Source organism: Papio anubis, chromosome 15, assembly GCF_008728515.1.
Source record: "Papio anubis isolate 15944 chromosome 15, Panubis1.0, whole genome shotgun sequence".
NCBI classification, from domain to species: domain Eukaryota; kingdom Metazoa; phylum Chordata; class Mammalia; order Primates; family Cercopithecidae; genus Papio; species Papio anubis.
The window spans coordinates 8,849,242-8,862,151 of NC_044990.1; the positions used below are offsets into that span (position 1 = coordinate 8,849,242).

The 12,910-nt window shown below is 39.4% G+C and overlaps 1 protein-coding gene across 1 annotated transcript in view; it reads right to left on the reverse strand.

Annotated features, from left to right (window-relative positions):
• The window catches only part of UBL3 (ubiquitin like 3), a 78,981-nt gene extending 68,704 nt beyond the window's left edge, over positions 1–10,277 (reverse strand). Inside the window, exon 1 of the mRNA XM_003913725.4 lies at positions 9,175–10,277. Within this exon, the coding sequence (XP_003913774.1) occupies positions 9,175–9,201 (27 nt within the window). The 5' untranslated portion in view covers positions 9,202–10,277. The remainder of the gene's footprint in view (positions 1–9,174) is intronic.
• Positions 10,278–12,910: the final 2,633 nt, after the last annotated feature.

A 12,910-nucleotide genomic window follows, 5' to 3' on the forward strand; every position in this document is an offset into this window, starting at 1 on the left:
CCAAAACTAACACTTATCTTTTGACAGAGCAACTACATTACTAAGAGTTTTGTCCTAAGGTAATAATCAGACAAGGCACAGAGATACGCTTAAGAATATCCACTATGTCATTGTTTGTAATAGCTTCTAAATGCTCATGAATATGGAATTAGCTAAGTAATTTATATACATCTATCATAATCAGTTCAAAATTATAATATGGTTCTATACTTATTTGCACAGATATATGTTCAATATAGGCTGAGCTTAAAATATGTAAGGAGGTAGCTTTAGGCTAAACTTGATTTAACATGACTAAATGAAAATAGCAGGATACAAAAGCAAGACTATTTCTAAGGCAAAGAAAAACACTAATTTTATATGAAAGTAAAGAAAAACATATCATAAGAACATTTTGTCTAGACACAATAAATTGCCATCTTAAGTACATAAACAAAAAATGTTAATGTCAAACTTCAACAATTTTCTTCAGCAGAAAGAACATTTTCTTCTCAAAACCTAGTCAGAAAATTGCCCAAATATATATTTACTTAGACCAAAAATGCTACTTGATTTGACCAACCAATACAGAATCTCTCTCTTTCTACATATATATATGCAGTTAAAAGTATGAAGACAAAACAAAATGCCCCGAAAGCACTAAATCCTTTACAAGTCAATCTATTTGTTACATATATAAAGCATTCAAAGTGGTACTTTTTAAGAAAAATCCACTGTGTAACAAATATATACACAAGAAGACTCAAAGTTCCTACAAGTTTAAAGGAAACTCCCTTTAATTTTATCAATTAGTAAGACAAGCAACCTTAATTAAAATCATTCCAATCCAGAGGTTACATAGTATATTACAAAGATACATAAAATCGGTTTCATAAAATAGGTTTCATTTCTACCATGCTAGCTCAGACCAATCAGCAGGGACTCCCTGGAACAAGGTATTGGGAAGGAACCTAAGGCATTCTTAGGATAGTGTGCCTGAGGGATTCAGCGATGTTTGCTCAGTTATGGTTGTGGAGAGGGGGTGTAGATGTTTATCACTATTGCCACCAGACCCAAATTCCTATTTCAGCTCAACTTCTTCCTCGCTATGTGATCGCAAACAAATTCCTTACCCTCTCTGAACCTAGGCTGTGAGAAAGTAAAAATGAGCTCGGTTGATAACCAGACTGTGATATCTGAAAGATACAGAGAAGACCAACAGGTAGAAAGTTTTTCCTATGGCCACACCGCAGCTCCAAAATGACCAACAATCTCCTATTCTGTAAGTGATCATGTTTTCTCACCAATGACTTTCCAAGTCCCCTTCATTTATCCTGTCTCCTAAACAAAGACTGCTGAAAGACCCAATAACTAACCCACCTCCACTTGATGTATGATAGCATTCAATCCAGGAGTCCCTGCTTCCAGCACAGCCCAAACCCTACTGAAAAGTCCTCCCATTCTTTCTTTTCTTTTTTGTTTTTTGGAGACAGAGTCTCACTCTGTCGCCCATGCTGGAGTGCAGTGGCACAATCTCAGCTCACTTCAACCTCTGCTCACTGCAACCTCCACTTCCTGGGTTCAAGTGATTCTCCTGCCTCAGCCTCCGGAGTAGCTGCGATTACAGGCTCCTGCCACCATGCTCAGCTAATTTTTGTATTTTTAGTAGAGATGGGGGTTTCATCATGTTGGTCTGGGTGATCTCGAACTCCTGACCTCAAGTGATCCGCCCACCTCGGCTTCCCAAAATGCTGGGATTACAGGCGTGAGCCCGGCCCTCCCGTTCTCTTTTACTGACACTTGGCGGTATCTGGCATATGCTCTTCCTAGCTGCAAAACAGTCAACCTAATTTGTTTCACCACAGATGCATTCCTGGTGGTCTTCACCTGGTGCGTATTAAGAGTTTCTTTATATACCAACTATATTTATCCAGGGTGACTGTAAGGATTAAATTAAATGCTATAATGTAAAACGCCAAGCATCTGCCTGGTATTAGCAAGTACACAACAAATATTAGTTCTCTCTCCTCTACGAGCTCAAAGTAAAGTTATAAGTGTAATTTTATTTTTTATCACGTAACCAGTTCTTCACTATCAAGAAACTGCATATCTGCAAAACACAGCTAACAGCCAGAAAATTAGCCCCCCAAAAAAGAGAATTCTAAGCAACCAAAACAGATATGATCAAGCCCATGAAATAAAAGATCATACACTTGACTGTGAGGTAACTCCTAAAATTCTACTCAGACACCATTTGTTCATTTTAAACACATATTATTTTTAATAAACTTTGGAAATATGGTTTCCACACCCATAGCAAATTAAAACCAGCAACTGTAAATGGTTAGGAATAAGTAGACACACTGATCACAGGAAAAAACAGCTACAGCTGCTCAACAAGGCAGGAGACAGAAAACTTGTAACTATCAAACACAAGAAGTTAAAATGTTCAGAAATCTTTAGTCATCTAATGCAGTGGCTTCTACATTTTTTTGATTGAAAATCCCAAACATAAAATACTTGAGGCACGTATCTACAGTATATGTGTTGTCATTTATAAACATATATATAGTATAAAATACATACTAAAAACAGAAGTTAAAAGATCAAAATTTTGTTTTACTTTTTACTATTTTAACTATCAACTATTTTAAATATTAATTCATTTTAATCTTTCAATCACTAAAAATGCTATTATTAACATATTAAGTGAGCATTATTATTAAATATATCTCTATTTTTTAAAATCTTAGTTTCTTCATTTGTGAAGTTCAATGTATTCTGACACTTGGTTTTAAGAGTTGTCATAAGTCATATCTGAAAAACTTATCTTACAAAGATGAGATCTATATAGAAGAACATGTCACTTACTAATTTTCTAAATCATATTACTTTTCCATTCTATCACCAAATACGCAAACATTTTTATTTAAAGTCAGCTACCTGTTGTCAATGTTATTAAAATTTTCTTTTTCCTGACTGCAATAAGGTATTTTTACAAATCAAAATGTTTGGCTTTCCAATAAATGGTCCAAAGTCAATTAAAATTGATTGTAAGGAAGATTTTCAACAGATAGGAAATACCTCAACACGCTTTCAAAATGTTCTCCATAACACTTGTTTCTTTTGAAAAGCAGGTACTTTCTCACTTACTATTTAAAATGTCGATTTTGCCTTCAAGTGACAATTTAGGATTGTTTTCCTAAAAATATCTGCTAAATTTTTATTTTTGGTAGCCTCTTGTCATCACGGATAAGAACAGCATATAGAATACTCATCTTCTGTAATAAAAATGTGTGATTAATCTTTGAGTTCTACAATTCTTTTAAATGCTTTGACAGCAAACCTCTGTTCCCAATCTCAACACAAAGTATCATAGATTCTTCTTTTAAAAAAGTATTTTAAAAGGGACTATATAACAGAAAAACTGGAAAAACTCTGAGAAACTCATGATGCTGTTGCTGGCATCTACATTACAGAATTCACACATCTTCCCTCAGCAAACCACACTCTCAGCGACTACCTGAATGCAGGTGGACCTAGGAAAACCCCACAGCCAATTCATATAGTACGAATAGAAAAGCTCAATCCTTTTCCCTTTTGGGGCACAGAATAAACAAATAGACGTTCTCATATTTACTTCTCAAAATCGACTTGCTTCATCTCACTTTGTAAATTACTGATCTAGTGAAGGCGCATAAAGCTTCACAATCTATATTAGGTGCTGAGGATATTATAGTTATAGCTTGTACCTATTAATACTACTACTATATTACACAGACAGGTACCCAATAAACACTGATTAAATGCAAGCAACATTATTCAAATCATAGCTCTTAAGTTGCCAAAAATAAGTTAACTTATGCATAGTATATTTCATTTAAGCAAATACAATGGTAATCCAACATTGTTAGAATGGGCTATTTTAACACTCAACCTCCAAGTATTCAGAAAATTTACTGGTTCAGAATGACTTATTACCCAAGGTTTCCAGGTTACCATGAATTCTACAGTCACTTTTCATTTTCCCCTCCCAGAATAAGATGACTTAGAAAATTAAAGAGCACATTTACTAAGTATATGCTTCAGTCTCCTAAAACACATTTACTGTTGTACATTACGAAAACTAATAGCGGCCGGGCGCGGTGGCTCAAGCCTGTAATCCCAGCACTTTGGGAGGCCGAGACGGGTGGATCACGAGGTCAGGAGATCGAGACCATCCTGGCTAACATGGTGAAACCCCGTCTCTACTAAAAAAATACAAAAAACTAGCCGGGCATGGTGGCGGGTGCCTGTAGTCCCAGCTACTTGGGAGGCTGAGGCAGGAGAATGGCGTGAACCCGGGAGGCGGAGCTTGCAGTGAGCTGAGATCCGGCCATTGCACTCCAGCCTGGGCGGCAGAGCGAGACTCCGTCTCAAAAAAAAAAAAAAGAAAAAAGAAAACTAATAGCACCATCAGTATTTTATCCACTAATTTAAAATAAATTCAAGCTTTAATACTACAAATATAGTTTTCATATTTCAAGTGATAACAGAAGCAGACATTATAGACTTCATATTTAATACCACTATTACTACGGAACAGTATTTACTTTTTCCATAAGTAACAAAGACAGTAATACTTTGTGAGTCAAGAAAGTCACTCAACAATTTCTGAATGTCTAAAAACTATCAGAGGTGAAATAAAAGTTATACTATATCCACAGACATTTGATACCTGTGTAAGAGGAATGTCAAAAGCACTAAAGGAAAGTGGTTTACAGGAAGGAAAGATCACTGTGGCCTAAAATGAACTAAAGACCATTTCAGACACAAGCTGGGGCAGGTAGAAAGAAGTTAATTCAAAACTGAGGGAAACAATGTCATCCATTTTCTTAATAAAAATGTCTAATTCAAAATACCAAATATGAGATACATTCAAGTAAAAATTTAGAGAAACATTCAATTCTTAATATATTATTTATTAAGCTATTCAAGTAACACATATACGTAAACAGTACTTATCTACCCTTTGGCTTTATAAAACCCTTCAACTTAAACCTGAAATGAGAATCATCAGGAAGAGAAAGAAAAATAAAAAGGAGCTGTAAGTAAAGAGAAAAAAGTCCTTGGGCATTAAATCTCAGTATACTTTTCTCAATGTTAAAAACTTTCTATTTTCTGGACCTTTTTCTTTCATGGCATTTTCTCCTGGTATATTCAACATATGACATTTTACTTTAACTTGGAAAAGTGATAAAAGTTCACTTTGAAAGGAAATATATTTTAGTAATTTCCTGTCCACAAGAGGGCTCCAATAATTCTTACATGAATGGAAGTGATACAACAAAAATTATAATAAAAATATTCATTAAGCACATAAAATATACTGGAAAAAACCTGAATTGTCATTATCTCATTCAACTCCTATTACAAATTGTTGTTATCTGCTACCATTTTTACATTAACAGTTGTTAAAGATACGGGGCTTTTCTTTGTTTTATCAACTAAAATGTTTTGAATCACAAAATTGCTCTGCCATTATTCTCACACTGTCAATTTCTCTCTTAAAGTTTTCAATGTAATAGATATTATAAAGTATAATTTTAGTCCAAAGCTCTAAATAGTAGCCTAAATGTTGTATACAATACTCTTATAAAAACAAGAATGTATTTCTTGATAACTTTACCAATCCAGAAAACAAAATTACCACTGCTGCCCAGTCTTAGGTCTTACTACTAACACAGGCAATGAATATTTTCTTGCAAAAATCCTACAGTGGTTCACATAAGTCACACTGCAACTATAAACAATGAATATTGCCGCATCATGAACTATGATCTTGGCTGAAAAATAAATAAATACATCATTTAAATACAATATATTATAATGATACTCTGTTCACGTATTTTCAGATTTCTTTAAAAATAAGTTACTACACTAAGATGTTATCAAATCTAGTTCAAACTCAATCACTCTTAGCAAAGAAAAGCCAACATTTCAAGTAAATATATTTATATTTATAGGACATATATATTACAGAATGTAGTAAAAGTACCAACTACAAATTATGTTTTAAAGGGTACAGCAAATCCATTCAGTAGGGGTGCCACTCCCTCATCCAAAAAATTGACATTTGGATTATTAAAAATGAGAGCCCTTATGCTAAACACAAAAAATTATTGAATGTTTAAAAATAAATTTTAAATGTGAGTTCTATCTACAAAACAAAAACCAAAGCTGAAAAATCTATTTTAAAGTGAGTCATAATCATGGCCATAAAGACTTTACCAAAAACATCAATTGATTTAGCAACTGTTGTAGCTCGAGAATAAATTATCTCTATTGGAAACATGACAGAGATTGTAACTTCACCACCCCTATCCCATCTCCCCAACAGGATTTTCCTATACAACTAACAAGTACCATTAACATATAAAAGACTGACTTCAATAGAAATGATACCACCACCAAAAAGTAAAAGTGTAACATTTGTTTCTAAATAGCACATACTGTCAACTAGGAGAAAGCTTAATTAACATTTTACTGCATCTAGCAAAAATGTGTTTATTCATAAATGCAAGTTTAGCGGATTGTAACAGTACATATCCTGATCAATTCAGAGTTATGCTACAAGGGATATATGTCATTAGCTTTGCCGTGGGAGTGGTGAGAGGAGCTCTTCAAGGTTTGGAGCGGTAAATTGTTCTGTCATGAATGTAAACGAAAATCAACTGTCAATTAATGGTATGAAGAGTTTAATAATTATGAAGCATTTAATCGACAACTTCTAACCAATATTTGTCATGTTATATTTCAAAAAGTTGAGAATTCTAGGCATATAGCAAATGATAGACTTCTTAAGCAAAAATGCAAAGTAAAGTAATAAATGAACGTTTAAAAGACTTTCACAAAGAAAAAAATCTTAACCTCTAACCAGTTGAACAGTAGAGAACAAGACATAAAAAAAATACTCAGAACAATCAAACTGTGCTGTACCTTAGTACCCACTCTGAAATAGCATCATCAGGGCATTATATGTTTATTACATAATACTGCTTTGCCCTTGCATATCACCTTTAATCAAAGGATCTCAAAGCACCACAGAATCCTCAAGGCCTTAACATACAGTCTAAAACAGATAAACTGCTATATTTTATAATTGCAGATATTAATAAAACCCTGCTCCTACTTCCCAGTCCTCTGATCCTAACATCAGCCTCCAAACCTCTCTCTGACTTGGAAACTGTATTTCCCAAATCATCTCAATCTGTGACTGATGCTACGCACATTACAGCTTTTCTTCACTGGACCTAAAGGAAGTAGTGGCACTGTTTTAATAACACACATCTATTTCATTCCAACTTCTGTGAGAGAATAGATGGTACTTAAGGTTAACCTATCTTGCACTGTGCTTGATGATATAAAATGGAGGCTTTCGAGAGAGCAAATCTTTGCTTGAGGCGATGAACCCACAGATCACTCATCAAACAAGGGAAATAGCGTTTCCCAGCTCTGTCTAGAGACCGCTCCCGGCAACTTCAAGAGTGGTATGGAGGAAACCTTGTCCAACCGTCCTTAACCAGGCAGGAGGCTATTTCATGTGTGCACACCAGAAGAGAAGCGAAAACTAAAAGGACAACGCACGAGTTTTAGGACTCAGGAAGGAGAGTGTAAAGCTGTTATGTGGCCACCCAAGAGACAGAACACTGTGTTTCCTTTGCATTAAATGGGAAATTAAACAAGAGCAAAATGCCTTTAAACCAAGGTCAAAATAAGCCATTTAGAATCATTTAATTTTTATTATAAAATCTGTTTATGAGCTTTGCTCCTATAGAAACATCTGGCGTTTTAAAACTTAATCAGCAGCAGGCCGGGTGCAGTGGCTCACGCCTGTAATCCCAGCACTTTGGGAGGCCAAGATGGGTGGATCATCTGAGGTCAGGAGTTTGAGGCCAGCCTGGCCAACATGGTGAAACCCTGTCTCCACCAAAAAAAAAAAAAAAAAAAAAAAAAAATTAGCCGGGCGTGGTGGTGGGCGCCTGTAATCCCAGCTACTTGGGAGGCTGAGGCAGGAGAATCGCTTGAACCCGGGAGGAAGAGGTTGCAGTGAGCCAAGATCGCGCCATTGCACTCCAGCCTGGGCAACAAGAGCAAAACTCCGTCTCAAAAAATAAAAAAAAATTAAAATTAAAAAATAAAATTTAATCATCAGCAATGTTGAATTTGTTTCCACTGAATACACAAACACTCAAATGTTAACATATGTGAGCACAACTACATTAACTTCAATACTTTCATAAACAAGATTATTCCTCTTCCTGTTAATTAACTGCATTATGTTTGTCCTTAGGACTGCAAAGTGTAACTTCACACTCACACAAACCAAGCCCCCAGCACTGTAAGGTTACACGGTTACTGTCAATCAACAGACTCACAACCTCAGCCTTTATGAACAAAACAAAAAGAAAGGCGTCAATACACAACAGTACTTTTTGTTTCAAGCTCTCAACACTCAGTTATCGTGATTGAGGCTCAATACTACGTTTCCTTAGCTTTATGTCTAATATGGAATCTACTACTAATAAATATTTGCCATTAAAAAGCCCTGGAATATTCACAGTAAGTACCAATACAGGGTCAGCCTACGTTTGTGAAAATCCCAAAATATCTTAATATTTCTGTTGCCATCCGTATTCTGACATTTCAGAAAGCTCACGGCAAATTCTAACATACTTTTTCTTGAAGAGATGTGCATCTCTGTTCTTGAAAAATATCAAGTTCGTCCCTAATGCACTGATGATCTTGTCTGTGTCATAAAGCAAGATTCCCGTTTCCTTACCTATTCTCTCGTAGGGACACCCGTCCTCAGCTCTGCCCACTGTCACTGACGTTTTCAGAAACGTTAAAATACTAGTGTTCGGAGGCTTCTAGCAAAGAGAACGATGTTTTGTCCCCTCAAGCTACCATGATACATTTCCCTACTTCTCCACTGTCTTCAATGATTTAGAAAACACGACCAAATGAGAGAACCTATATTAAAAGCACTACTTTCTAAAAGGGGGAAACCAGAAGCTCCAACTTCTCCAAATCGCTCAGCACGGTGGCTTTTCCACAGTCCCCAGCAAATCTTCGCCCCACGCCTGCCGTCTTTCCGATTAAATAAGATTGGAAACCACAGTTAAATCAGAGTGTCATAACTTATCCGTCACTTACCATATCCGCCGGGACATTACTGGACATCTTGCCGTTTGATGTATACCCAGATATTTACGGAAAACAAAAAAACAAAAAACAAAGAAAAAACAGTAGAGGTCTTCAAGCTACAGAAATAAGCCTTCACGATTTTGACTGGTTCGTGATGTGCTTTCTCTCCCAAAAATAAGTTATTTCGGAGCCAAAGTGCCGGTCAGGCCGAGGTTCTGGTGCGAAGAGGAACAATCCCCAGGAGCTGTGTGGCCGGAGCAGGAAGAAACTCCCGGGACAGCAGAGGCAGCCCCTGTCGTCGTCGTCAGCAGCAGCAGCAGCCGCCCCAGGACCGGCCGCGCCAGGTGGACCGAGCCGAGTGACACACGGACATGAAGAGGGGTGGGAGGGGGTTAAATCCGCCTTCCTCCTTTCCCAGCCCCGGCAATGATTCACACTCGCTCCCGAGTCAAGTCCTCATCAAGCAGGAGAAAAATGCCCCAGCGTGGATGTACATAGATAACTATGTAGCTACACATCGACGCGTGAGCCGTGAGTGGCGGCCGAGCGGTGGCCGGACGCTGGCCGCGGACCCTGCCGAGCCGCTCTCGGGGCGCCCGCGCGGGTGAACGGCTCAACTCGCGCCACCGGGGCGAAGAGCCGGGCCGCGGAAACCCGCGCTCAAGGGCATTTAACTAGTTGGGAGCCAAAGCGAAAGACCGGGACGGGGGACCGACAGCGCGGGGTGCTTGCGGCCGGCCGGGACACTCCACAGCCCCTCTGGGCTCAGGCCGCGGGCGCCTCCGGGCAGCAGCGCGGGTCGGGACGCATCGTCTCCGGCTCCTCGACGCTCCTCTTCTGCCTCCGCCTCCCCCGCCGCCGCCTCCCCGGTCTCCGCCTTCCCCTCCCCTCCCCGGCCTCGCGAGCTCCGGGCGACGCCGACTTCGGCTGGTCCCCGGAAGAGGCCGGGTCCTCCCTCTGCTCAGCCCGGGAATGGTTTCCTCTCAGAGCTTTGTTTCTCCTCCTCCTCCTTCTCCACTTTTCAATCCCACACGCCGCAGCCGCCGCCTGTCATAGCCTCTCAAACCAACATGGCGGCAGTGGCAGCGGCGGCGGCAGCTGCCTGAGTGAGATTAGGGGAAACGGGGAGAGCACGGGCCCTCCTTCGCAGCCACCGCCCCCGTCGTCGCCCTCCCTCCGCGGACACTAAGTGCGTCACCACGGAGACCACCCTCGAGCATCACGGGAAGTGTAGTCTACGAGGATGGGGGGAGGGAGCCGCCGAATGCGTCCTCGCACGGCTCCGAAGCCACGCCCCCCATAGCAACAGTTGCGAGGAAAGGAAAGCCCCCTTCCCTTGCTTTGGACAAGCTGCTCCCCAGGAGTTAAGTGACACCTGCTACCAGGAGTGCTGTGATCATGAGAATTGTTGGGAGAAAATAATTCTGCACAGAGAAATTCCCTTATGCACAATATGCACACAGAGCTAAAATATGCTGTACCTCCAAGCAGAATAATTCATTTTAATTACAGCACACTCCCCACATCCTGCAATCTCAGTGCATTTTGTAGAGTGATTTCATCTAGGTCTCCTTAACATTACATTTTGAAGAACAAAAGCAATCATTGATTTCCAATAAGGTCACAGAAGTTCAACAGGAACAAGGATCTCATTAAGCAGTGAGAATGCTTGAACATGTGTTTCCTTGAAGACCCAGGGCCATAAAGCTACAATCAACTTACCTGAAATTACCAAAACTGTATTACATACAACAGTGTTATTTATCAAATCTGTATCAGGAAATAGCTACTACAAACTACATGGGGATTCACCAGTTTACCCATCTGGACCCTAAATTCCATTCTATGTAACTCATAATGTAATTAAAAACCTATATGCCTTGCAGTGATTAGCAAATAGGAGAAAATAATGCCATCGTTGAGAGACCAATCAGATGGACATTTGTGATTTCTGCATTTTGTTCCTAAATCTGAGGTCAACATCTGAATCTCTATTCATGTCTCTTAGTCCTTTGACAGAGTACTTTAGAAAGGGCAGTCTCAATCTGACACCTATATATAAATGCCAATGAATTTAGAGTCTGAAAGTCACTGCTCCAACCTACAGCTATGTGACCTCATCGGTAAAATGGTCTTGCCTACCTTCCAGGGGTAAAGTAGGGGTAGTTATGAGGATGAGTTCATGCATGGGAAATAAGTCACTTTGTAAATAATAATGCATCATTTGATATGAAATGTCACTATTCATTCTCTCATTCAGCAAACAAATGTGCCAGGCACTCTGCTAGGCACTAGGAGATTAAAAATGAGTCGCTGTAGCAAACAGCAGCATCATGTGGCAGAAATGCCAAGGTCTTGGGTTGGCAATGGGGGTTATTACATCCTTGTCTACAGGGCTGTTGAAAAGAGGCAGAATCCAGTCACTGTCCTCAGGGAGCTCATTGTCTAGAAGCCTACGTGACTCCCCACAGCAATCTCTCAAGTTGGGTTTCTCATCAGATGGAAACCCACGGGACATTTAGAGTACCTGCCTCTTGAGTAGCCTGGGTGGAGAAATTCCAAACACTCCTAAGGGACTATATCACCCTGAGGAGGATAGATCAAATTCTCCAAAAAACCAAAGGCGAGAAGAGAAGACAGGCCCAAATCTCACTGTGATTAGGCTTCAGACTTTGTCTAGATATTTCCAAGTCCATAGTTACATGATTTTCCATGGCCTTTGTTATTTGGTAGCTCATTTGCCATATTTAGCAACCACTGAGGTCCCCCTACCCCTCCACCAGCCCTCCAGGAAATAACGGCAGGTGAGCTCAGAAGGAATGTTGGAGCACATTTTGAAAGCTCTAACTCACAGAGTTAGTTCCTCCACCACACCCTTGACTCCAACTTTTATCCAATGACCTCCCTGGCCATGGCACTGCCAGGCCTAAGTGCTACTATAAGTAGAAAGGCAAGAGTTGCTGTTTGCTACAGGTTACCACTGCCACCTCTACAAAAGGCCATGTCTTTCAAAAGTCCCTGTGTTTCCAGTTACTCTTCTAAGAGAGGCTGAGACATTATTCTCAATAAAACTCATTATAACTCATCCCTAACATTGTTAAGGCATGAGGTAACATTATTGGACACAGTTGCAGATTTTTCCACTCTTTCTTTCCTCTCTGCTTCCCAGCTCAGGCGGGTGAGATGGGAGACTGTAGAAAGGAGTTCAGCTGTCCCTAGCAGGAAAAGGTAGCATCTTCCTGACCCTGTGAATCTATTGTCAGCATCAGTTGGAAGAAAGTGAACGATACGGCATTTTTGTAATGGGAAAAATAACTTCACAGGAACTCAAAAGACCTGGCTTTGCCATGGATTAGTTATGTGACCTTTTGCCTCTATGAGTTTCAATTTCTTCATCTGAGAAGCTTGAACTAAATCTCTAAGGTCCCTTCTAAGAGTCTATGAGTGTCAAGTCCTGGAAAAATAGGGCATGACACTCATGGCCTGTTAAAAATATCTTCCCTAAGTGACTACTTATGGGTAGGAGGGATTTGGGGGGAACAGGGAAGGTGGAGTGATGACAACCTAAAATTAGATTTTGGCGATGGTTGTAGAACTCTGTAAATATACTAGAAACCACTGGATTATACACTTTAAATGGATAATTCTTTATTTTTTAAATTGTAGCAAAATACACATAACATTAAATTTAACATATTAGTCTTTTTTATATTTTCAGTTCAGTGGCATTAAGTACATTCACACT